The sequence below is a fragment of the Lucilia cuprina genome, chromosome 4, assembly GCF_022045245.1.
Source record: "Lucilia cuprina isolate Lc7/37 chromosome 4, ASM2204524v1, whole genome shotgun sequence".
Taxonomy (NCBI): domain Eukaryota; kingdom Metazoa; phylum Arthropoda; class Insecta; order Diptera; family Calliphoridae; genus Lucilia; species Lucilia cuprina.
The window spans coordinates 4,274,524-4,301,211 of record NC_060952.1 but is presented as its reverse complement, the minus strand read 5'-3'; the positions used below and the strand labels follow the sequence as shown (position 1 = coordinate 4,301,211).

At 27.9% G+C, this 26,688-nt stretch overlaps 1 protein-coding gene across 1 annotated transcript; it reads left to right on the top strand.

Annotated features, from left to right (window-relative positions):
• The first annotated feature begins 240 nt into the window (after positions 1–240).
• Positions 241–22,325, top strand: LOC111690902 (T-cell leukemia homeobox protein 3). Its single transcript, XM_046949467.1, has 4 exons — positions 241–547; positions 7,124–7,506; positions 15,497–15,725; positions 21,745–22,325. Exons 1-4 carry the CDS (start codon positions 393–395, stop codon positions 21,944–21,946), a joined length of 969 nt encoding a protein of 322 aa, XP_046805423.1. The 5' UTR covers positions 241–392; the 3' UTR covers positions 21,947–22,325.
• The last annotated feature ends 4,363 nt before the right edge of the window (positions 22,326–26,688 follow it).

Sequence of the window (26,688 nt, the reverse complement as noted above, 5' to 3'; positions counted from 1 at the left end):
ATCTATTTAAATTAAACGGATTGATATTTAAAAAGTTATACGGATATACATTAAAAAAATAAAATTTGGATATTAAAGATTTTGTAAAACAATAAAGCGTCGGCTTATTTAAATAAGTTAAAAATAAAAGTGCATAATTAAAATTAATTAACAACAACTTAAAAATATGAATTAATTTTGAAACAAAAAAAAATAATAAAAAGCAATAAAAGAACAACAAATTGACCTACTAATAAAATTTTAATATTTTTTATAAAAATATAAATTTTATAACAAATTAAAGAAATTAAATAATAAAGTTAAAAAACATTTTAAATTTTTTAAAATAATATTTTGTTTTATTAAAAAAGTTTTTGCTTAAATTGTACAAGTTGGCTCCCTACAGCTCCAGTATGTCATCCTCACATGAAGAAGATGATCGCGATGACATTGAGGATCAAGAGATTCATGTCGACGTTGATTCTGATTCCCGCTTATCATGTGGCACGGGTTCAGATATCGATATGGATGGCGGTAGTTGTTATGATGAATCTGAAGCTCCCCTAAGGTAAGTTTAAAAGTTTTTAATACATACTAGAAGTATTCCAATACTCCTGGAGTAAATCAAATTTCGGTTCTGTATAAAAAGAGGATATCTTTTTATAATATATGATAATGGAATGAATTTAAGTTTCCGTCGGCTTTTTTACATAGTACATAGGTACATACTTTAAAAATGTGAACTACTTCGATTCTAGTTCAAAAAAGTTTGGCCGACGGAACTCAATATTCTTACCGCTTACTATACACATGCATATACAAATATAAATCATTAATTCACGTGTAAACTAATGCGCTTTTCTAAACATTTCGAAAAGAGCCTTTGTTAGAACTGGAATTTAAGAAAAATGGAACTATAATGAGAATGTTTGTCACGGAAGGCAAGGGCCGGATGCTTATTGTCCATGACTTAAGCACATAAATCTTCCGAAAAAAACAGAAATTTTACGTACGATGTTGGTGTTCAACATTTTTTTTAAATTTTATAATTTCTAAACGTTCTTAAAACGTACATCTATCTCTCCTTGAATAAATCACATCGACTGTATGTTTTAAACTTGGAAAGAATTATGAAGCCAATATCATTCCGATTAGATAATAAAATCAGAAACAAATTGCATCGCTTTTAATGAGAAATCCAATATTTCTAACCAACCTAGAGACAGTTTTTATATCTTATTTCTAAGATATAAAAACTGTCTCTAGGTATGACAAATTGTTAGCATTAAATAATTGCCATAATTGTAAGAAACCCTGACAGACATTTTTCATACAATAACATTTATCTGCCATGAAAAATTATCAGTCCACACTGTTGTCAGATTGTTGTACATAGCGAAAGTTGCAAGGTATTATTTAGGCTGCATAGAAAGCACATTTTTGACAATGGTTTCATTGTTAGGTGCATAAAATTTGCAGATCTGACAAAAAGTTGTCAGACAATCAATCATAATTAATTTGTTTACACGATTGTTAAAAATGTTTTACAACAAACATATTGACAATCATTTTTTCTAACAAAAAAAAAAATTGTAGGTTTACAATTGTAATTGTAAGTTGTTGTTAGACATTTTCTGACCACTATTCTGTTAACATGTAAGATCTGACTAATTGCTAATGATGGCAATGTATTGATAATGAAAATTGCATAAAATTCGCACATCTGGCAAACAATCAATTTAAATGTTTTACAATAAAAATGTTTTTTCTAACAAAACAAAAATTATAAGTTCTCTCACACAAGGTTGTTAGACATTTTTTGTACATTATTCTTTCTGTTAACATTCTAAGATCTGACAACTTTGTATACATGATTTTGTGTTTGAACTGGTCTCATTCACATTAATTATTAGAACTACAACTACAAATTAACTTATTATAAAGTTTCTACTTCTTTTCCTCAAAAAGGTCCTATGCTACTAAAAGATCCTGTAGCTTCCGAACAGTGCAAATATATTATCGAATGTCAATTGTAAATTGTCACCACTATCTATCCTTAGTCACAGTATTTGCCAATCATGGATCATTCCCAATGAAAGCTTTTATGTGTAATCCGTCTGACTGAAAGTAATAGTTATTTATGTGTATCTTTATAGTCCCTTCTTCTAGAATAAATAGAGATTAGAAAATTGTTATCTAAATTAGGATGCATTATTATTTTAGAATAGACTTATACTAGAACAAGACAGAAGTTTAAATAATCGAAAAACTAGAAGAATTTAGAAATTTAAATAATACAACACCGTGCAACAGTCATTTTAACACATGAAAAAATTTATGTGCACAGGAAACTGTGGACCATTACTATTAATTCTGTGTACTCAGTTTTTCATAATCAGCTCTTGTGATCCTGTAAAAGGACTGTAAAATTTAAAGGACATACGATTTCAAAAGATGGAATTCGAAATTTAAATAAGAAAGTTCAAATGAAGCAACCTCTGCTTCAAAATAATATGATTTCTTTCAATTTATCAGGAAAAACTTTGTCACAAAAAAGTTAGTTAAAAGTTTTTGTGTCGAAATTAAATTTAATTTCTTTACCGTTTTTTTCTCTGAGTCAAGTAAATAAAATAGATAGAATGTACAGATTCCCAACTTCCATTTGATACCAATATTAGCATCATACATACATCAAGCAAAATTTCCCACCTTAAAAGTTAGGGCTGGATCCGCGGTTGCAATATTTTAAATATTCGTTTGAAATTGTAAGTCCTTTGAACATAAGACATAAAAGAACTGATTATAACAAGTATAAATGTATAGTCAGGCATAGTCGACCATATGATACCCTACACCAGCCAGTATGTTAAAAATGGGGATTATATAAAAAAATAAAGCATTTGATTTGTTTATTAACTTTATTCCGGAATATTATTACTTTTTTTACAATAGGGCTCAAAGAGGAGTAGGTTAAAATATGGCCTTATTCCTATAAATGTTGGCAGAGGAAGTAAAGTCTACTTCAAAGTTATGTATGTCAAATTTAAAAGTTTTATTAATTTTAGTGAGTTTTGACCTTCAAGTCATTTTCAGAAGGGGAGTTTGTATGGTGGCTAGGGTCAAATGAAGCCCGATCATAAAAAATCGGTAGTGCCCAAAGGCCCTGTATGGGGCTAGTCGAAATAACGGACCGATTTTAACCATTTTCAATACGCTTGGGCCAAAAGAAGCGTGAGTGCCAAATTTCATCTAATTATGTTGAAAATTGCGGCCTGTACCTTGGGAACAAGGTTTACATGGACAGATAGCCAACCAGTCAGACGGACGGACATAGCTTAATCGACTAAGAAAATTATTCTAAGCCTATTGGTATACTTTAAGGTATAGGACGAATATTTTTGTATGTTACAAACATCAGCTCAAACCCAATATAACCTCCCCACTAAAGTGGCGTAGGGTATAAAAATCGGAGTACGTAGAATTGAATGCTATTAGTGGAATCTATTTACACATGTATAAAAACTAAGCTTTTTACAAACACTTAAGTTAAAAAACATTATTTAACATTTTTTAATATATTTGCCTAACTAAATGAACACCCTTAATAAAACTTAACACAACACACAAGTTGGCAACACTCCTACATGTACATAATCAATAACATTAACAACATTGTTTTTCAAATCACATTATTATTATTTTTTTCTATTTAATTTGATTTTTATTAAAATGTCTTAACTTGTATTAAATGTTTATAAACTTATGATTTTTAATAAATATTAGAAAATAAGCAACAACAACAGCAAAAAAAAACAAGACATTAAATTAAAAACAAGCTTTAAAACTGCAATATAATTAATACGATTGACACTTAAGACAAGAAAGACGGACAACAAAAACAATGTTTTAACATTTCAAACAATATGAATAAATAAATATTATATGTAAATATAAATAAATGAAAAAAATTAATACAAAAAATGTTTTTTATTAAAAAACCATAAAATACAAGTATGGAAAAATAAAACAATAAAATCTTAAACAAATGTAGATGTACTGAATATGTCAAAATCAAACGTTTTCTAATGGCAAATTGATGTTTTTTATGATTTCAAAATTTTTAACAAAAAATAAATAAAACCTACAACTTAAAAATAAATTAAAATAAAATCAAACGTTTTTACTAACGATCAATAAAATTTATAAAATTATTAGTTTTTTTTTTAAACCCCCCCAAAAAAAGATTAGATATCTTTTTCTTTTTTTGAAAGAATAAACTATGAATGAATAGAGAAAACTATTAAAAAGATGTTTAAAAGATCTAGTTAATTGATTGTGATGATCTCGTAAAAAATCAGATTGACTGAAAACTATCAATTGGTTTGTATGTGTGTGAGTGTGTGCATGTTTTTGTTTGTGTGTTGTTATCTTAGAAAAACTGTTAAAATCATTGTTAAATTAACATTTTAATTGCTGTGTTTGTGTGTAGCTGTGTTCAAAAGATTGTATGAATGAAATTGCAGTAAAATGTTTAAGTTATTAGAGTGAGTTGTAAACAGGGTTGGGAAGTAGAGTAATATTAAAATTTCAAAATATCTTTTTTGCTTTAGGGTATTTATTAAATTAAAACTATACTGAAAATATATATTTTTAATATTTTTTATTTATAAAAATTTTTATCGATAATTTGAACAAATTTTCAAATTTTATTTTTATTAAATACATACCAAGCAAAAACTTGCTAATAAGTTGTAAATTGTTTTCAATGACAGTCTGGTTACATAAAAGTACTTATTAATTAATAATTCATTAGTCAGAATCTGCTTAAAGATTATATACCTGGTCTACATTGGCACCAAAGTGTTTTAAAATTTTTAATGACATCTGTTATCAAAGTTTATACATATATACAACGGATTGTTGTCAATAGTAAGCCTACCACGTTTAGACAACGGATGTGTATAAAATATGCATTGTCTGACAACAAAGTGTTGTCATACGCATGTATAAACTCTGACAACGGATGTTATTGAAAAGTTATTAACACCTTGGTGTTAATTTGATACCAGGCGTGTATATTTTTTCCCACTGTGTAGAAGCTGTTTCCTTTTTTTCAAACTGTGAACAAATAACGCTCTAAATCGAGAAAAATGTAAAACAAATCTTGGGACTCCAGTGTCCCGTATACTTGAAAGAGTTCAGAAACTATTTTTATTTTAAGAGTCAGTAGAGAATGTCCTGCACATCAATCGGCCGAAATACCCACTGGATTGCTTAACGAAACATCTTACTTTAGGGGACCTGCATCCCACATCGTATGGCTTTATGAGGTCCAAATAAAAAACACAAGAAACTTAAAAATGCTTCCTTACGAGAACATCGCAAGTGCAGTAATATTGTTCTAAATATTTATGATCATATTCATAAAAATTTAAGAAGAGTTTAAAAGCTAGTTTTCATAGAAAATTTCTTCTATAAATTTAAATACTATGACATTTTCCATTCCTGCTATGTATAATACAAGATAAACTTTCAAATTTTATTACCCACCTAAAGCTAATTTTATGACTTGTTATAACTATTAACAATGTTACGTTTTTTGTGTTTTTTTCTTTGACATATTTAGAGAGTTTGTTTATTTGTTAGTTAATTTTACTAAGGAAGAAGATAATAAATTAAATTATTTTTATAGCTTTTAATCGAGTTTTCATTTCAACATTTATTTTCCCTCCGATATTCATTTACTTTATTTTTAACTAATCTTACTCCATCAGCTAATTGAAAATATAGTAGTGTATAACACAACATACATAAACCTAGTTAATAGTATATTATTCATTCATTATAACCTTCAGCAATAAGCAAATAGCATTTAATTCATAAATAAATAAAACACTAACGAAAATGAAAAATAAAATAAAAACAGATTTAATCCATCAATGGTCACGCAAATGTCTCAATTTCATTTCAAACATAAATCTTTATAAATTGTTGCTGTTTGGCTACTGTATTAAGTAATCATGATCAATCAACTGTATATGGTTTTTGGAGTTGTTGTTGTTTTCAAGATTTTCTTTTTTATTTGCATTTACTATTTAAGAACTTAAAGCTGCCATTATTATTATGTAAACATTTATACAAACAAACATACATTTATACACCATTATCTCTGGTATACAAGAGTTGCGTGGGTTAACATGGCTGATATGCTTTACTGCAGCAAAGCTCTAATTCTCTCTGAGCAAACAAAATAAAGAAAAATCAATTTGTTTGTAAACAACTCAACACACATTTGAACAAACATGTACATATGAATGTGTGTATATTTTAGCATCAGTATTGCAATTTTTTTTGCCATTTGTTTACAATTTTTTCTTGATTTAAAAACAAACTTAATTAATAACTTTTTGTTGTTGTCTTTTATTTCTTTTAACATGTTTTTTGTGTGTCAAACATACATTTTTAAACATGCATTCATGATCAATACAAAATGAAAACAAATTTTTATATGAATTTAATTTTTATCTGTGACAGTTCTTGTAAAACTCATTAATTTTTGTTTGTTTTTGTATTAAATGTTGAAAAAATGCTAATAAATTATTTTTGTTTTTCATGAGATTCAAGGGAAAAGAACACGCAATATTTATTTGTGAAGAATAATATGAAACAAGTATTGATTTAAGTTTCTTTTTTTTTTTTTTGGTCACGTTTTTACTTTGAAACTAAATTTTTAAAAGCTTTTTTTGATTTATAGTTTTATTAAATAAAACTACTTTTAATAGCAGCTCTAGACTTAATTCATATTCGTTATAAATGTAAAAAAATAACACGATTTGTTTTTGCTTTTTTTACAATTGAAGAGCTATTGCGTCAATGATAAAAATAACCCAGCAAACAAATGGATAAACAAGTCAAGTTAAATTATATCTATTAGATATTTGAGGGAAAATGCTTAATAAATTCTGTCAGTCAACTGTTTTAAAAGGTACATTTGCAACACTTGCAGCATTCCCCCTTTATTTAAAGAATTATTTGCAAAATATGCTTAATAACCTAATAAGATAACTAACAATTGAAAGTGTTAACATAAAGTCTGTTTATTTTACATTATTCTAATTATATTTATCTTTTCACTTATTTCCAGTGAAACACAGTCAGAACAAACCCGTTCCTCGTCTAGTGAAAATCTGCCTTTTAGTATATCGCGCCTGCTTTCAAAACCCTTTGAGCATAACAACAACAACAATAATAATAACAACAATAATAGCAATAGTAATAAATTGAGTGAACAGGATTTACAAAATGAACATGATTTGGCCGCCTATAAATTAGCCACAAGTTTAGCCTCATCAACATACGGTGGTGCTACTGCACTTTACACATATCCACATTTGTATCCCTCAGCGGCAGCTGCTGCAGCAGGTCATGTCTTGAGAGTACCACCACAACGGACACCATTAACATGGGCCTTACCGCCTTTACATCATGCTGCGCTGGCGCATCAAGCCGTTAAGGATAGACTGGCAGGTGAGTTAAGCATGAGCTTCTTTTTTCTTTCTTTCATTATTAAATTAAATGAATAAGACATTAAACATAAATATGGTTAATGAGCTACTAATGTGTGTTGATGTTTTTGGACAAACAGCACTTATTCGCACAGTGGGGTGCCATTATAGCGATTTCTTTTTGTTTGTTTTTATTATATCAAAGTTATATAAGAAATTTTTTTAACAAGTTGCAAAGTAAATTTTTTTAAATGCTCATAAAATTATTTGAACTTTTTTTGTGTCTTAAAATAGCAGAGTTTATTGAAAGAATATTCAGTTTTTATTTGAGCAAAAAAGCATAAAATTGCAAGCTTTTTTATTGATGTCTTTTGCAGCAACGGAAGTTGAGAGTCAAGTTGATTAAAAACATGAAGTTTATTGAAAGTTAAATTCAATAAAACGGGCATAATTATGTTAACACATCTTTATATGGGGAATGGAAAGGAATTTGTTAGTCAGTGGTAAATGTTTTAAGCAAAAATATTTTTATATCCAAATGGAAATTTTTTATAATTTAAAATTCAAATCCATTTTAATATAAATTTTTTTCCTAAAATTTTACGTAATTTTAAAAAAGGGGGTAAAACTTTAAAATAATATCATGAGAGAACTTCAAAAGATTTCATCATTCTGAAAGTTAATTGAATGATATTTTATACTTACAAGTTCTGTAAAAGCTTTAATAACGAAAAGCTTTTAGAGTCATACTTACTTTGGAGCGATTTTTTCTACATGCAGTAAATTTTCCCAACTTTAGTATATAATCAAAATTCAACCTTAATGAAAGTTTCTTTTTATGATCTATATTTAGAGAAATAAAGAAACTATCATGAAAGTTTAGAAATAGCTTTTTAAAAATGTTAAACTTTGTTAGCCAAAAAAACTTTAATTGAAACTAGTTTCAATTAAAATTTTGTTCAAAAACTTATCTAAAAACTTTTAATTTCTATAGAAATTTCTAAGTTAATTAACTTAAATGGAACTTGAGCATATAGCCTGAAAATGAAATGTTAAACTTTATTTGACTTCTAAAAGCTTTTAAAAAACTTTAGTTCAAAAATATTCTTAAAATGAAGTGTTTGACTTTAGTAGACATAAAGCTTAATTAAAATGCTGTAAATGTTTTCTAAAAACTTTCTAGTGCCAGAAAAATTTATCAAAAAGCTTAAAAATTAAGTGTTAAACTTTAACTGTTATTTTTCATATTAAAAACCTAATTAAGAATGATAATTAGTTACTCGTTTTAAAAAAACATATAAAATTCTGAAAAATTAATACTTTCAATCTTGTCGTCAATAAAACTCCAAACAATCTCCAACAACTTCCGTTTATCATTTAGGAAAACAGAAACAGAAAGAATATTATAATTGTCTTTTAAAAGCTACCACTTCAACAATAAGTAACTAACTCCAACATGACCACCTACATAAGTTTATTACTGAAAGCATAACGAAAAAAATGCTCATAAATCATTTTCGACAAAGAGTCAATATAGTTTATGGAAGCTGAAAAGGTAACGTAGAAAAAAAAAGCCAAAGGCGCCAGCTTATCAACACGCACAATAAAAAAATACTGAAATACAACCTTAATAAAGGTACAAAATCCAGTCAAGGAATACACTCACACATAACAATAAGAAAAGAAATAACATTAAAGTGATAATGCCTTCTTAACCCTTTAATGACCAACAATCAAAGCAAAAACATGGTAGAAAAAATTTATTTAATAAAAACCATTAATACATTTGACATTTATTTTGTGTGACGTCAATAAAAGCTCAATATTGAAATGTGGTGAATTTGACTCCTTTTGTTTTTTGAAAATTTAATTTGTATTTGAAATGACTTTGATGTTGCTGCTGATGAGCAAGATAAATCTTTCGCCCAGTCACGACAGCAAAAACCTAACGTCATTTCGATTTCAAAATTTGTATTTAAATTGTTATTAAAAACCGACCTCCCAAATGGTAATTAATTCGGTATACAGGTTGAAATTAAAAAGTCATGTTAATCACATCATTAAAATAGTTGCTAAAACAAAACAACACTGTATCGAAATTAAGCTTGATTTAAAGGCTGTTGTATGCAAATTAGGTCTATCTTAAGGATGCCACAACAGAGGACTGACAGTGTGTGTGTGCGTGATCATCAAGCCGACACTTTATGTCAAATCGGTTAAAGCGGCAAATGTTTGTTGATACTCACTTTTGAAAGGAAGCTTTTGTTCTTTTTATTCAAATCAATACAAATGTTTATTGAAGCATTAAAGTAGAGCTTAAAATGTGCGCTCTATGTGTGTGTGTGATTAAATTAAAAAACATTGTTTTATCTTTAGCATCATGGAGGTCACTTTGAGGATTTATATCGAACATTGTCATTTTAATATTGATACAATTGAAGTTTATTCTACAACAAATTATCATTTAACTAATGAATAAACGAATGAAATGCCTGGAAATTGAAAAACAGTTTGGTGATTGCTGTTATTGAAACATATTTTGGTAATGTACAGTGGTTTAGAATACATTAATGGGGAAAAAACTTTAAAAGAAATATCATTTGTTTTAGTTAAATGAAAGCTGAACTAGAATTGAACTAGAACTGAACTAGAACTGAACTAGAACTGAACTAGAACTGAACTAGAACTGAACTAGAGCTGAACTAGAACTGAACTAGAACTGAACTAGAACTGAACTAGAACTGAACTAGAACTGAACTAGAACTGAACTAGAACTGAACTAGAACTGAACTAGAACTGAACTAGAACTGAACTAGAATTGAACTAGAACTGAACTAGAACTGAGTTAGACTAAACTCGAGCAGAAATAGATCAGAATAGCAACTGAACTCGACTAAAACTGAACTTAACATTCCTCCTTGGAATGTGGATGATACATGTGTTATTGCTTTAATATATAAACCCTTCAATTTCACCCTAAACATACCACTGTCTTAGTCTCATGATTTTTAAACAAGTGCACTTTTAAACGATCAGCAACATTATGCAAATTTTGTTTATATAAAAACTCATAAACAAACCAAAGGAAAAGCAAAACAGTAACAACCACAGAAACATGTAAAACTTCTGGGCGGTTTAAAATATCAGGCTTAAATAAAGGTGAGATTGTACACTGAAAGCAAACATGTTTTCCTACTTTACTCAATGAGCTAAAGGATTTATAAAAATACAAATACAAACAAGTATAACACACAATACATAAACCTTAAAAAGGATACTTTAGTAAAAGTACTCTACAAAAGAGTATCGTCACAGCTTCCCTGTAGGTACTTGCTACCAAAGCAACCAGACAATCAGTTGGGTATTAGTTGCTTTTCTTTTGTTAGCTTTAAGCAAGCGTATGACATGCCGATATGCTTGTTACCTTAAAAGACTTCTCTGATCATACTTATTAGCCAACAACTTAAACAGTAAATTGTGAAGGAGCAAGTGTGGCTGAGGAGGCAGTTTTAGTTACTGCAACAATTTTAATAAGTTTAACATTTTCTATAAAAGACAAGATGAAATTGGTCGTATGCTTTGCTTGTTGCTTATAGCTGCTGCAATTCCATGCCAAGGGTTTATTTGTGAGGTAATTGTTGTTTTATTTTTCTTTTTTTTTATTTATTTTTTCAATTTTATTGAGTGCGTGCTATGTGGCAATCATTGTGGCTTGTCTTTAATGTTTTCGTTATACGCTTTTTTGTGCCTTCTTGTTTTTTTCTTTTGTTGGTTTTGGCCTATAAAACGCATTGTGCCTGGTCTGACTTTCTTTCGCATTGATGTATGTGGTGTTAGTTTGGAATTTACTGCCATAGTCTGTCTGCCTTCTTCAAGTACTTGCGCTTCTGCTGCAGAAATACAGTAGCAACATACGCATTTAAAAGAACAACAACGTTCATTTATATTCTTTGGCATTTTTTGTACTTTATTTTATACGATTTTTTCCATACATATTGACTGAGTGCTGGTGCTGTTAATGTTTGTGGCACACGTTGCACGTGATTTTCAATGTACAGATGCTATTTAGTGGAAACAAAAAATAATGAAAGGAAAATACTGGAGATGTTATATGAAATAAAACGTTAAAGAATGCCATCATCATCTATCTAATTTATCTTTCTTTCATTTTTGCTACAGATGCGTTGCACTACGTCGACATTTTAACGTCTCTGTCACATTAACATAATTAAATGTAAATTTTTAAACTACTTTAGTAAAGTGATCTTTTAAATGAAGAAAATGTAGAAAGTTTACAATGGTCATGAAAGAGAAGAAAAACCAAACAAATTTCAAATTAGAAAAAGCACTAAAATTTTCATTTAAATATTAAAATTTTATATTTAAATTTTTATTGAAGTGGATTTGTTTTCTTGAAATCTCTATACTGTTGATTATGATTCCTGAATTAGAAATGAACTAGAACTGGATTATAGCTGATGTAGATCTTTGCAGGAACAGTAAAGGCCTCCTTAATCTGTATATTATGTAAAAAAATAAAATATTAAAAAATACTTTTATTTTATTTCTCAAATCTAACGAATAAATTAAACAAATAACCAAAAACAATAAACAAAATTCTTAATTTTTCAATCAAATAAATATATATTTTTGATTTGAAATATTTCCTGCAAAATCTTGATACATATTTCCGGCAAATTTATAACTTTTTTATGTATGTATATGTAAGTATATGAATTTCTTAACCTTAAATACATCATCTATAAAAAAACCTATACATGTTCCTGTTTGTAAATGTATTTTTGTAGCTTGCTAAAAAAAATAATATTTCTTGGCATAAACATGCATATTTATAATTCATGTTAAAAGCTTTTGCCATTACGGTTACTTGGCTTATGGTTTATAGCCACACATACACACACACTCACTTCTAACACAAAACGTTTATTTTTGTTTTAAAACATTCAACTTTTCTTAAAACAATCGTAAAACATCCCTTTGGAATATTTTAGAAAAATAACTGTATATAAAGAAAAAAAGGAAAAACTTTCAGTTTAACAGGAAACACAAAGTCATAAGTAAAACCAACCCTCCATATTTTTGTTTTAAAAATAAATAAAACCAGAAACAAGAAAATGTATTTTTGCATACATGCTATATATTTTTACTCAAATTTAAATTTTTATTTAAATCCCCCCTTTTAAAGTCCCTATAAAATAATCATGTGTGGTTGTTATATGTTTAGATATGTATGATATACCTACTTAAATGGATATCTGTAAACCCTTTTACAGTTACAATTGGAGCATCATGTTGGCATGATTTGATGGGTTTGTTGTTTATATTTATGGCTTAAAATGGCTTTTTATTGAAACTGATATTACCGACATCTAAGATGAGAAAAAAATATCTTTAAAAAACGTTTTGTAAATAACATCAATATTGATTTTTATGTCTTTATGTTGTTGAATTTTTAATAAACATTTTCGCTAAAATTCGAAGAAAACCTTAATAAACAACATGATTTGTCAGTTTAACACTTTAAAAGGGTTAGAATTAAGAAGAACTGCACGCAATGGATATAAATATTTATGTTCAATTTGAATACACTCGAAAAAATTAAATAAATAGAAACAAAACAAAACTAAAACTGAATTTAAAATTAGAAATGAATTATAACTGAACTAGAACTGAACTGGAACTGAACTAGAACTGTAATAGAACTGAACTAGAATTGAACTAGAATTGAACTAAAACTGAACTAAAATTGAACTAAAACTGAACTAAAACTGAACTAAAACTGAACTAAAACTGAACTAGAACTGAACTAGAACTGAACTAGAACTGAACTAGAACTGAACTAGAACTGAACTAGAACTGAATCAGAACTGAACTAGAACTGAACTAGAACTGAACTAGAACTGAACTAGAACTGAACTAGAACTGAACTAGAACTGAATAAGAACTGAACTAATACTAAACTAGAGCTTAACTAGAACTGAACTCTAACTTTTACAATTTAATTGTGCCTTAAGGAAGTTGTGATAGTATGTATATTTTCTTTTAACTTTAGTTTAAAAAGTTTTTTGAAAACAAAAGAGTTTTTAATAAAATAAAACAAATATTCATTAACACTATCAAAACCTGCATTCACTTTTTATATTTACAACGCTTTCATAATTAATTGTACGATGTCAATGTATCGTTTAAGCAACTACATTCAGACTGTTGCTATAAAACAAACTCCCAACAAAAAAAAAATTGCTTCAAAAAACTTGAAAAAAATAATTTTGACCAAAAACACAAACACCAACAGCTACGTAAAGTATTCGTTCATGAAGAAAAATTGGTTGCCATATACAACCAATCCATACAATTTCCGCGGAGGCGCCAATTATTGTACTTCGACGGAGCTATTAAGATAAGCTGGCGACAAAACACTACAAGAGGACACAAATACAATATTCGAACAAAAAACTAAGAAAACAAAACCCACTAAAGATAATGCTACAAACAATATGAATGAGAATAAGATATGCAGGGGAAGTAGTGGTAGAAGTTAAATCGTTTTTTATTCGGCCTTAGCGTTATAATAAAGAATTTAATATTTTATTAATTGTAAAACATTTTGTAAATGTCGTTTTTGAAAACTCTTTAATAAAAGTGGCTAATTTGTGAAAACAAATACATATAAAAAACAATTTTAAAACATGAATCGAGGCTATAAGAAGAAGAGTTGCCAAAGTATTTTTTAAGTTTCTATTGATAATGTTAATATATGCAACTGATTTGAGTCAAAAAAGTTTAAGAGGTTTGTCTATTAAATTGAAAATTTGAAATTGCTAGCACCGTTACAAAGTAATTAGTGTTTATTAAAAATATTGAAAACGACCAATTGGAAAATGATTTAATGCTGGCAACTCTAGCTGAATATTTTTATTTTACAAAAAATGTCTCTACGCGTTTCTTATCGCACCTAATAAAAGCCAAACGTATACAACAACGACAATAATGATCATGATGACGACGACGTCATGAAATATAACAAAAACACTACGATCTTAAAGAATTTTAAAAGGTTGGCCTGTCTGTCTGCCTTTTAGTCCGTTCATCTAACCAACAAGCCAGAAAGCCATCAATGGTTGCACGCCTGTTCTGTAAACTGTTCGGTGCATTAACATGTTCTGCGACAACAAAAGTCTGGGTCAGTCAGACAAACGACTGACCGGCCAGCCAGTCACTCACTCATTCCATTCATCATTCTTTCTTAAATGTTGTTGTCGTATTTTTTTATGTCACAAACAAATGACTCAACTTAAGGTTTCAAAACAACATTGCGCGACAACGAAAATTGTCGCGTGCGTTAATGCTCAAGAACAGGAACAGTAATAGTAACAACAACAACATAAATTAAACACTTTGAAAGTGGCATTTTAAGCAGGACATTTTTCTACTTATTGCCTATGTCGGCCTACACACAAAACAAACAATAACAATTAGGAAATAGTAGACCATTTTAAATGGTTAAATATTATTTACTAGCATTCGCGCCCTAACGTTTGTAGGTTAGTTAAACGTCTAATTGATTTCACAGCAGGTAAGAGTCATTCATTCACTCCTTCCTTCTCAGCAGCTAATGGCCCAAAAACGCTACGTTATAATAAGTAAAGTAGTAATTAAGTCAATATGTGTTTATCCATATCAATGTTTGTTGGAGTAGTAACCACTTAAATAGTTTCGTTTTCTATTGGAAAAAACCTCCTTAATGTCCCTTATTCAAACACTTGTTCACGCTCTGCAGGTAGCGGCGGGACTCTGGCTGTTTGTTGTGCGGAAGTAAATATCGGAAATTGCTTGTTATCTGGGAAAATTTATAGTTACGTTAATTGTTTTTACCTTTTTTTAGAAAACAATTAAAGGATCACTTTTTTTATTTGGTGGACACTTATTTATTAAGTTGTATTTATGAAATAATTTGTCTTATGTGTGGTTTTTTATTTGTTTCTTTACAGCTGCGTTTCCCATTGCCCGTCGCATAGGCCATCCCTACCAGAATCGTACACCACCAAAGAGGAAAAAGCCCAGGACTTCATTCACACGTATACAGGTGGCCGAATTGGAGAAAAGATTTCACAAGCAAAAATATTTGGCATCTGCGGAGAGAGCAGCTTTGGCGAGAGGTTTAAAAATGACTGATGCTCAGGTGAAAACGTGGTTCCAGAATAGAAGAACGAAATGGAGGTGAGTTTTAAAAATGAAACATTTCATAATAAAAATGTAGGAAATTTAAGTGATTATTAAAACAGCAACCAAACCTGCGATAGAACTGTACTAGAACTGAACTAGAACTGAACTAGAACTGAACTAGAACTGAACTAGAACTGAACTAGAACTGAACTAGAACTGAACTAGATCTGAACTAGAACTGAACTAGAACTGAACTAGAACTGAACTAAAACTGAACTAGAACTGAACTAGAACTGAACTAGAACTGAACTAGAACTGAACTAGAACTGAACTAGAACTGAACTAGAACTAGAACTGAACTAGAACTGAAGTAGAACTGAACTCAATTAGGCATGAAAAAAAAAGTCTGGAACTATTTTGGAACTATTAAGTTCGAAAATTAGTACAATATTTCCTGAACTATAGAGATGACATTAATAACCTCTAAAATTTAATATGGCCCATTAATTTTTATTAAGCACTTTCGAAAATTAATCAAAAACATTTGATTTGTTAACAACAATAATAATTAAAAACATATCAAAACTCATTTAAATACAGCAACAACTAACGTTCATAAACTAATTGAAAATTTAAATTTAAAATTTACACGCTTAAATACCAGAAATTATACAACTGATTAAATAAACCTATAAATAAATAAATTAGACAAAATAACTTTTGAAAACAAGTATTTAATTTGGAGTTAAAGGAAAAATTTGTATAAAAAATAATTTGTGAACTGCACGAAATGGCATAATATCATTTATTTTATCATTTGAATATGACGGGGGAAGAAGACATGATTACATAGATTTTTGATATTATTTAGCAATTAAATAGTATTTTACTTTCATTAAACATATTTAATAAATTAAATATAATTTTAATAGTTTTAGATTTAGCAAGAGTAAATCAATGTTCAATGGAAAAACCAACTAATTATCATTAAACCATAAATTGTTAATTTTTGGTTTAAAATTTGTTTATAAATAAATGAATGTATATACATTACGAAAAAAAAACGATTAAATAATGATTCAATTGCTGCTGACTGGTAATAAGTTCCTCTATCATGTTGACAATATCAGTTAAAATATTTGAAATGTTTAATTACAAAACAAATATTCATATATGTATATTTACATACATACATACATAAGTAGTTAGTTAATGATCATTCATTAATTTTACATGCTTATAAATAGAAAAAACTAAAATTCTATTTCTAAATGTCTAAAATGCATGTTTTAAATCATTTAACTTTTTTTGTATAAATTTCCCTTGTAAACGAGCAAATGGAATGACCATTTGTCATTAGAATCTATTTCGATAAGCAACAACTCAATTAAGCCCAAATTATTAAAACGATTATTATTTAGATTTATATCGTCTAGTTTTCTAATATTGTTTTTATGTGTGTTGGATGGAGGTCTTAGTTAATCCACTGCCATTTTGTTTGTTTTTTTTTATTTTTTTATATATACTTTGTTATTTATTATTTAAATTCATTGGAAAAAAGTTGTTAAATATAAAAGAAATAAAATGGAAACCTTTTGTGTGTAAATTCATTATATCCGTTCACCCCCCATTATGTTTATTACGTTTCATTAGCACTAATGAGGGTTGTTTTATTAATTTTTATTTCAGTTTTTTTTTTGCTGGAAAATAAATAATAGCATATGTTTTTCTGTTGACATTGTTTTTAATATACAATTGACAAATTTTTCAATTTAGTAAAATGGCGTAATTATTTTCTTTTTATAATAAGATATATAAATATGTAGTTTTTCATTACACCCCCCTTTCCTTCCGATATTTTACTTTATTTTGTCAAACATTTACTATTTCTTTAGAAAAGTTATGCATTTTATATAAAAACGTTTTTATTTAATTTAATTATAATAAAAGAACTTGTAATCAATGTCTCTGTAAAAGTAAATTAAAACAATGTTAAAGTTTAACACGCGATTAAAATTGAAAACAATACATATTTAATTTAAATGAAATATAAAAAAGAAAAATATCACAAAATAGCAGACATTTAAATCAATAATTTAATGACATGTTTCATTGTTAAACTAAAAGTAAGTTAAGATTTCAAGCATAACATAGTAAACATTTACATTTTACTACCCTTAAAATCAGTTTCGAAAAAAAGGCAGAAAACATTTTAATGCAGCTTTTTCCCTTTATTGTGATTACAAATGTTAATGTCTTACAATTTGACAGCTTTAGATCTGTTATATGTCAAGTTTATACTTGAACGTATGTATATATACAAATGTTATTTTATTCTTTAATATAACAACAACATTTAATATAATTAAATATTATTGTTATTGCTTTTCCACTGCTTTGCCTTAAGCTTCCTCTTAAAAGAAAATAAATCTTCTTTAACTTGACTAAAGCCACAAGGAGAAAATAAGGAAAAAAAACGGAAACAATTTAATTAGTCAAAACATATATTTTACTGGATATTAACTAACATACATACATACATACTAGATACACAAATTAATTTACCACCTGAAAAATCTTGCCATTATAATTTATCTTCTTGGCAAGAAAAAGGAGCAAAGTTAATTGTAAATTTAACTCTAATATTTGAAAGAAGATACATATGTGTTGGTGTAGTATTATTTGAGTACAAGGATGTGTGGTGTTGAAAATTTTGAAATAAATTTCTAATTAAAAATTTATACAAGTTTATGGTTAAATTGGTAAAGTTTTCGTTATTGCTATTGTTGTTGTTATTTTTGTTTTTGGCAACCATTATAAATGAGTTTTTGAAAAATTTGTTTTGTTTATGCAGCAGAGAAAAATGATTTTATTATTATTTTACTTTTGGGAAGTTAGATGTGAGAAACTTTAAACCACATATAGTTTTTCCATAAATCAAAATTAAAATAAAGAAAATGTTTTAGATTTATATGTGAAATAAATTTGAAGTCTATTAACAATGAACTATTTAAGCTATTTTATAGATAAATAGATAGGTAGATAGATAGAAAGATAGATAGATAGATAGATAGATAGATAGATAGATAGATAGATAGATAGATAGATAGATAGATAGATAGATAGATAGATAGATAGATAGATAGATAGATAGATAGATAGATAGATAGATAGATAGATAGATAGATAGATAGATAGATAGATAGATAGATGGACAACCTCGAACTAATTACATAAATCTAATCAAAGGAGTATTAACCGAAATTCTAAACTTTTATAAAGATTTAAAATATTGAATATTTGGCATTGCTCTTTAAAATTAAAGCCTATAAATTCACTTTATTTATTCAAATTCTCTTTATTGTTTATTATCTTAAGATAATTTCCCTAATGTTCTCGTAAATAATTTAATATTAATTATTATATTTTAAATACAAGCAAAGTACTTAAAAACAAAAACTTCAAGAATATTTTCAACAAACTAAATAAACCCTCAAATATAACAAGAAAAACTTGAAAAAAACAGGAGTTTGCGCAATAATAATAATTATTTAAACGTTTGTCTGTAAATACCAAAGTAAATAGAGTCATCATTTATATTTCCATCCTTCCAAAAATATATATACATCAAAAAATGGGGGAGGATAATAATAAACCTTATAAACACCGAGGGTAGTTGAGGCCATATTGAATGTATCATAATAATAAAAAATTTTAGGTTTATTGGGGCGAGAGATAAACTTTAAGATACAAATTTTTTGTTAAAGTAAAATCATTTTAATATTAAACTTTTCTTATTTTAAATTAAGGAAACTTATTTGTATGATATTACTTGTAAGTATGTATGTAATATGTTATTTATCGGAATAGTTTTAGTTTTCATTCTTAGTGTCGTCAACAAGTTTTCTCGTTAAAATGTATAATATTTTCCAGCCCTAAATATTTATTAATTATATATTCATTTATGAACGATGATTTTATATGAGTTTGGTTTATCAGGGAAAAATACTTATTTAATTATGTATGCTCATATGTAGGTATGTGAATAAATATCAATTTCAAAAGGATTTAATTATCATTATCCTTGAAAGAATATGAGTGTATGAATAAAGTGAAAACTAAAGTTGTTGAAAGGATAATTAATAAAACGAAGTTATGTAAGTTATAAGAATTAGTTTGTAACTTTTATTTAAAATAAATGATGATAGTATCTTCATAAAATATTCAAATTGTTTTAAGAAAACTATTAAACTATAAACACATTAAAAAATACACATTTCAAAAAGAGGCTAAATATATAATATTTAATTTAAAGAAACTTACGTATGTTTTAAAAACTTTATTATGAGTAAGTTTTAAAGCATGAGTCATATCGTTTTATCTTCTCAATTTAAAAATAAATTAAAATATATTTCAAACCGATACAAGTATTGAAAGGATTAATACAATTGTTGCCTCAATCTATAGACATTTCAATTTGCTTTAAAATTGTTTCTTTTACGAGTATTTTTATACAATTATGTATTTACAATACAATATGAATGAACGTTACTTTATTTTTTTTCTTTATTAATCAAAGTTGTACAACATGAATTATTGCGTGTGGGTAACAACTTCCAAACCATAACGAAAAACAAAAAGCCTTAGAAAAAGCGGTTGTAAAGATCAGAATATATAAATAAATGTTTGGAAAAAACAAACAGTTCAATAATATTAAAGAAAGATATGAAAAAGAATTAAAGAATAAATAAAGTTATAAAGGCAATAAAAAATATTTATAAGTTGAGAAAAATTTAAACTTTAAAAAATTTATGAGACTGAGTTTGATTCTTACCAGAGTCTAGTAAAGCAGCGCACATCAGGCCGGAGATACAAGCCGAGATTTCTTAAATTGGCGGTGGCTGGCCGCCGTGTATATTTTACAAGCCGCGACGCCGCGACTTCTATCGGCTCTAAAGCTTTCGCTGGCTTAAACATAGCCGCTGATAAATACTGGAATCGCACATGTCTAACAGAAAATAATTTTACAAATGTAACTAACTAACTAACTAGCTAGTTAGTTAGTTACTTCGAAAGGAGGATGTGCATATATACATCAAATCCGAAGAAATGCACCTAGGCCTCTATCGGGCCCGTTGTGCACTCCTTAACCAGTGCCTGAGGTTGGATTCGAACCCACCACCTCCGGTCTAACAGACTAGAACACTAATCACTAACCTACCGAAGGCAACTAATTAACTTACTAAAAAACTAACTAACTAAGTAACTAACGAACTAAAGGGACAGTTTTCAACTTGATCCTTTATTTTAAAATCTGAAGTCAAGTACTAACTCTCACTACAAATGTGCACCTTTTTACCTTCGCCTTCAAACTGTCTGTCTTTGACTGCTTATGGCTTTTAATGTTTATTTGGTAATAAATTTAAATTTAAAACATTATTACAACATAACTTAACTTAAAAATATCTTCCCAACACCCGTAAGAAAAATCTAAGAAACCATTTTAATAATAAATTTCTTACTGCAAAATGTTTAGAAAACAGATGCTTCTCCATTTAAGATAAAAACCAAAATTTCTATTAAGACCTCTAGAAAGTTCATTTTGTTTATTTTATGACATTAAATTGCCTAAGATGGTAATTAAAATGATTTTGTTGGCTAAAAAGCCACAAAGGATTTTGCTGATTTAACCACAACAATTTTAGTTTGAAATATCTTAGAAATAATCATCATTTATTTTAAGTTGAATAGATTAAAAAAACCCTCACTCAATCTGTGAGTCATTCTAAAGTTTAAAATGAAAATTACTTTTAAAGCAGGGAAAAGTGGAATGAGAATTTATAAGTATGAAATGTCCAATAGGATTTTATAAAATTTTTTTAATGTACATATTTACAAAGTGTAAGGAAAAATTAAATGTGTTTTTAATTCTTCAATGACTTTTTTAAAAGTAGATACATGGACCTGCATATACAGATTATTATTTATGGTTTTAAAATATATATTTATTAATTTCCTAACATTATATTTATATAATAACTAATCCCTCTTTTTCCCTTTCCTCTAATTGCAGACGCCAAACTGCCGAAGAACGTGAAGCCGAACGTCAAGCAGCGAATCGTTTGATGTTGTCACTACAAGCTGAGGCCATAAGTAAAGGTTTTGCTCCACCACCATCAGCGCCCCTAACGACACAAACAGTCAATGGAGCGCCTTTGGCAGCATTACATGGTTTACAGCCTTGGGCCGAAGCATCGCATGCAGCGGGATGTTAAAGTCGTAAAAAACTTCTCAAAAGAAAACTTAAATCACATGTGATAAAAACAAAAGTGTAAATACAAAAAAAAAAACTAAAATCTTACAAGAAAATGGCTAAAATTGTATTAAATTAAAAACAGAAAACATAAAAAAAAACTGTGGATTTCACTTAGAGTAGGTTTGCTAAATATTTTTTTTAATTTAAATAAAAATATAAAAATCCTTAAAAAAACAGCTGTTGTATCTCTTTAAAATAAACTGTACATAGTAAAAACCCCAAATACATATATTTTTTGTTAAATTAAGTTATATTTTTAAGCTATTTTTTATTATAAAAATTAAGTCAAATTTAATAAAACCTATTTAAAAAAGCAATAGTAAATGCAAAAAAAAACAAAAAGGATAATCAATAGCAATGCACTTAAATAAACTAAAAATATTATAAATACAATAAACCTTAAAACTAAATAAAAATAATTATAAATAAAATATACGATTAGTATTTAATGTTTTACAAAAATAAGTCATTTATTTAAACCAATTATAAAATTAAAAAAACAAAAGTTATTTAAAAACTGTAATAATCTTTATAATTTGCTTGTAATTTTAAACTTGACAAAAAGAAAAAAAAAACAATTGAAAAAATGCTTAAATCTAAAAAGAAATATAGAAAATTACTTTGAAACAAACAAAAAATTAACAAATTGGCAGTTTTATTTTTACAATTCCCACGCTCATTGTCTAGATAACTAGTCAAATACATACCTTCAGCACGCAATAGTTTTAGACGACCCCACCTTTAACTATCAACACTTTTTAGTCGAACAAATTGTTTTTTCTCTTAATTAAATCTTTATTTTAACCCATCTCTAACTGACTAATTTAAAAAAAAACTAACAAACAGGAAATTCAAATAATATAATTATATGTTTAACACTAATTCAAATTGATTTCAAATGAATTTTTCCGTTTTCTTTTAAACCCTGTTCACCGATCACGCCATATGTTGTTGTGTGAGAGTTTTGAGTTTTCGTTGTTGTTTTATAAAACAAAATATATTAGAAGATAATTTGTTAAGTCCTGATGTTTACAGTAAACTATTAGAAATTCGACTGTTATTTGATATTGAACAATTTAAAGGCGAAATTCTCTACTATATGTGTATGTATATGCCAATATACATATAACTTTATTTTAATGTCACTTATATAAAGCTCATCCGAAAATTTAAATAACTAAAAATATTATTCATAGATTTTAGTTCTCTATCTTCTTTTATTCGACTCTATCTATTGAAAACATTAAAATCCGTTTTTCTCGAAAACAAGCGAAATCTGTGATCACTTTTATTTTCTACCAAAAACCGATATTTTGAGTTAAAACATAAAAGTCAAGCGAAATCTGTGATCACTTTTATTTTCTACCAAAAACCGATATTCCGTTTTTCTCGAAAACTATAAGAGTTACAGAAAACTATAAGAAATTCAGCAAAAACAAGCGAAATCTGTGATTACTTTTATTTTCTACCAAAAACCGATATTTTTAGTAAACACATAAAAGTCCGTTTTTCTTGAAAACTATAAGAGATACAGCAAAAACAAGCGAAATCTGTGATCACTTTTATTTTCTACCAAAAATCGATATTTTGAGTGAAAACATAAAAGTCCGTTTTTCTCAAACGAAATCTGTGATCATTTTTATTTTCTACCAAAAGTCAATATTTTGAGTGAAAACATAAAAGTCCGTTTTTCTTGAAAACTATAAGAGATACAGCAAAAACAAGCGAAATCTGTGATCACTTTTATTTACTACCAAAAACCGATATTATGAGTGAAAATATAAAAGTCCGTTTTTCTCGGAAACTATAAGAGATACAGCAAAAACAAGCGAAATCTGTGATCACTTTTATTTTTCTACCAAAAGTCGATATTTTGAGTGAAAACATAAAAGTCCGTTTTTCTCGGAAACTATAAGAGATACAGCGAAAACAAGAGAAATCTGTGATCACTTTTATTTTCTACCAAAAGTCAATATTTTGAGTGAAAACATAAAAGTCCGTTTTTCTCGAAAACTATAAGAGATACAGCAAAAACAAGCGAAATCTGTGATCACTTTTATTTTCTACCAAAAGTCGATATTTTGAGTTAACACATAAAAGTCCGTTTTTCTCGGAAACAATAAGAGATACAGCAAAAACAAACGAAATCTGTGATCACTTTTATATTCTACCAAAAACCGATATTTTGAGAGAAAACAAAAAAGTCCGTTTTTCTCGGAAACTATAAGAGATACAGCAAAAACAAACGATATCTGTGATCATTTTTATTTTCTACCAAAAAACCGATGTTTTGAGGGAAAACATAAAAGTCCGTTTTTCTCGAATACTATAAGAGATACAGCAAAAACAAGCGAAATCTGTGATCACTTTTATTTTCTACCAAAAACCGATATTTTTAGTAAACACATAAAAGTCCGTTTTTCTCGAAAACTATAAGAAATTCAGCAAAAACAAGCGAAATCTGTGATCACTTTTATTTTCTACCAAAAATCGATATTTTGAGTAAAAACATTAAAGTCCGTTTTTCTCGAAAACTATAAGAGATAAGAGATTGAAAACTACGGACAACATAAAAGTCCGTTTTTCTCGAAAATTATAAGAGATACAGCAAAAACAAGCGAAATCCGTTTTTCTCGAAAACTATAAGAGATACAGCAAAAACAAACGAAATCTGTGATTACTTTTATTTTCTACCAAAAATCGATATTTTGAGTGAAAACATTAAAGTCCGTTTTCCTTGAAAACTACGGACAACATAAAAGTCCGTTTTTCTCGAAAATTATAAGAGATACAGCAAAAACAAGCGAAATCCGTTTTTTCGAAAACTATAAGAGATACAGCAAAAACAAACGAAATCTGTGATCACTTTTATTTTCTACCAAAAGTCGATATTTTGAGTGAAAACATTAAAGTCCGTTTTTCTCGAAAACTATAAGAGATACAGAAAAACAAGAGAAATCTGTGATCACCTTTATTTTCTACCAAAAGTTGATATTTTGAGTGAAAACATAAAAGTCCGTTTTTCTCAAAAACTATAAAAGTTACAGCAAAAACAAGCGAAATCTGTGATCACCTTTATTTGCTACCAAAAGTCGATATTTTGAGAGAAAACATAAAAGTCAGCTTTTCTCGGAAACCATAAGAGATACAGCAAAAACAAACGAAATTTGTGATCACTTTTATTTTCTACCAAAAGTCGATATTTTGAGTGAAAACATAAAAGTCTGTTTTTCTCGAAAACTATAAGAGATACAGCGAAAACAAGAGAAATCTGTGATCACTTTTATTTTCTACCAAAACCGATATTTTGAGTGAAAACATAAAAGACTGTTTTCTCGAAAACTATAAGAGATACAGCAAAAACAAGAGAAATCTGTAATCAATTTTATTTTTACCAAAAACCAATATTTTGAGTGAAAACATAAAAGTCCGTTTTTCTCGAAAACTATAAGAGATACAGCAAAAACAGGCGAAATTTGTGATCACTTTTATTTTCTACTAAAAACCGATACTTTGAGTGAAAACATAAAAGTCCGTTTTTCACGAAAACTATAAGGGATACAGCGAAAACAAGAGAAATCTGTGATTACTTTTATTTTTATAAAAAACCGATATTTTGAGTGAAAACATAAAAGTCCGTTTTTCTCGGAAACTATAAAAGTTACAGCAAAAACAAGCGAAATCTGAGATCACTTTTATTTTCTACCAAAAGTGGATATTATGAGTGAAAACATAAAAGTCCGTTTTTCTCGGAAACTATAAGAGATACAGCAAAAACAAACGAAATCTGTGATCACTTTTATTTTCTTCCAAAAGTATATATTTTGAGTGAAAACATAAAAGTCCGTTTTTCTCGGAAACTATAAGAGATACAGCAAAAACAAACGAAATCTGTGATCACTTTTATTTTCCACCAAAAGTCGATATTTTGAGTAAAAACATAAAAGTCCGTTTTTCTCGGAAACTATAAGAGATACAGCAAAAACAGGCGAAATCTGTGATCACTTTTATTTTCTACCAAAAGTCGATATTTTGAGTGAAAACATAAAAGCCCGTTTTTCTCAAAAACTATAAAAGTTACAGCAAAAACAAGCGAAATCTGTGATCACTTTTATTTTCTACCAAAAGTCGATATTTTGATTGAAAACATAAAAATCCGTTTTTCTCGGAAACTATAAGAGATACAGCAAAAACAAACGAAATCTGTGATCTTATTTTATATTCTACCAAAAACCGATATTTTGAGTGAAAACATAAAAGTCCGTTTTTCTCGGAAACTATAAATGTTACAGCAAAAACAAGCGAAATCTGTGATCACTTTTATTTTCTACCAAAAGTCGATATTTTGAGTGAAAACATAAAAGTCCGTTTTTCTCGGAAACTAAAAGAAATACAGCAAAAACAAACGATATCTGTGATCATTTTTATTTTCTACCAAAAACCGATATTTTAAGGGAAAACATAAAAGTCCGTTTTTCACGAAAACTATAAGGGATACAGCGAAAACAAGCGAAATCTGTGATCACTTTTATTTTCTACCAAAAGTCGTCCAAAATCAAGCAATATCTGTGATCACCCTTAATTCATACCAAAAACGTATTTTTTGATTGAAAACAAAAAAGTCTGTTTAAATAAGTTGCAAATTGACTGTGATCGCTGTTTTTTCTACCATAACCCGATAATTTGTGTGAAAACATTAAA

Coding starts and splice junctions, on each gene's coding strand:
- LOC111690902 (XM_046949467.1), top strand. CDS start 393: ATGTCATCCTCACATGAAGAAGATGATCGCGATGACATTGAGGATCAA. Junction 548..7,123: donor GAATCTGAAGCTCCCCTAAG/GTAAGTTTAAAA, acceptor ACTTATTTCCAG/TGAAACACAGTCAGAACAAA. Junction 15,726..21,744: donor AATAGAAGAACGAAATGGAG/GTGAGTTTTAAA, acceptor CTCTAATTGCAG/ACGCCAAACTGCCGAAGAAC.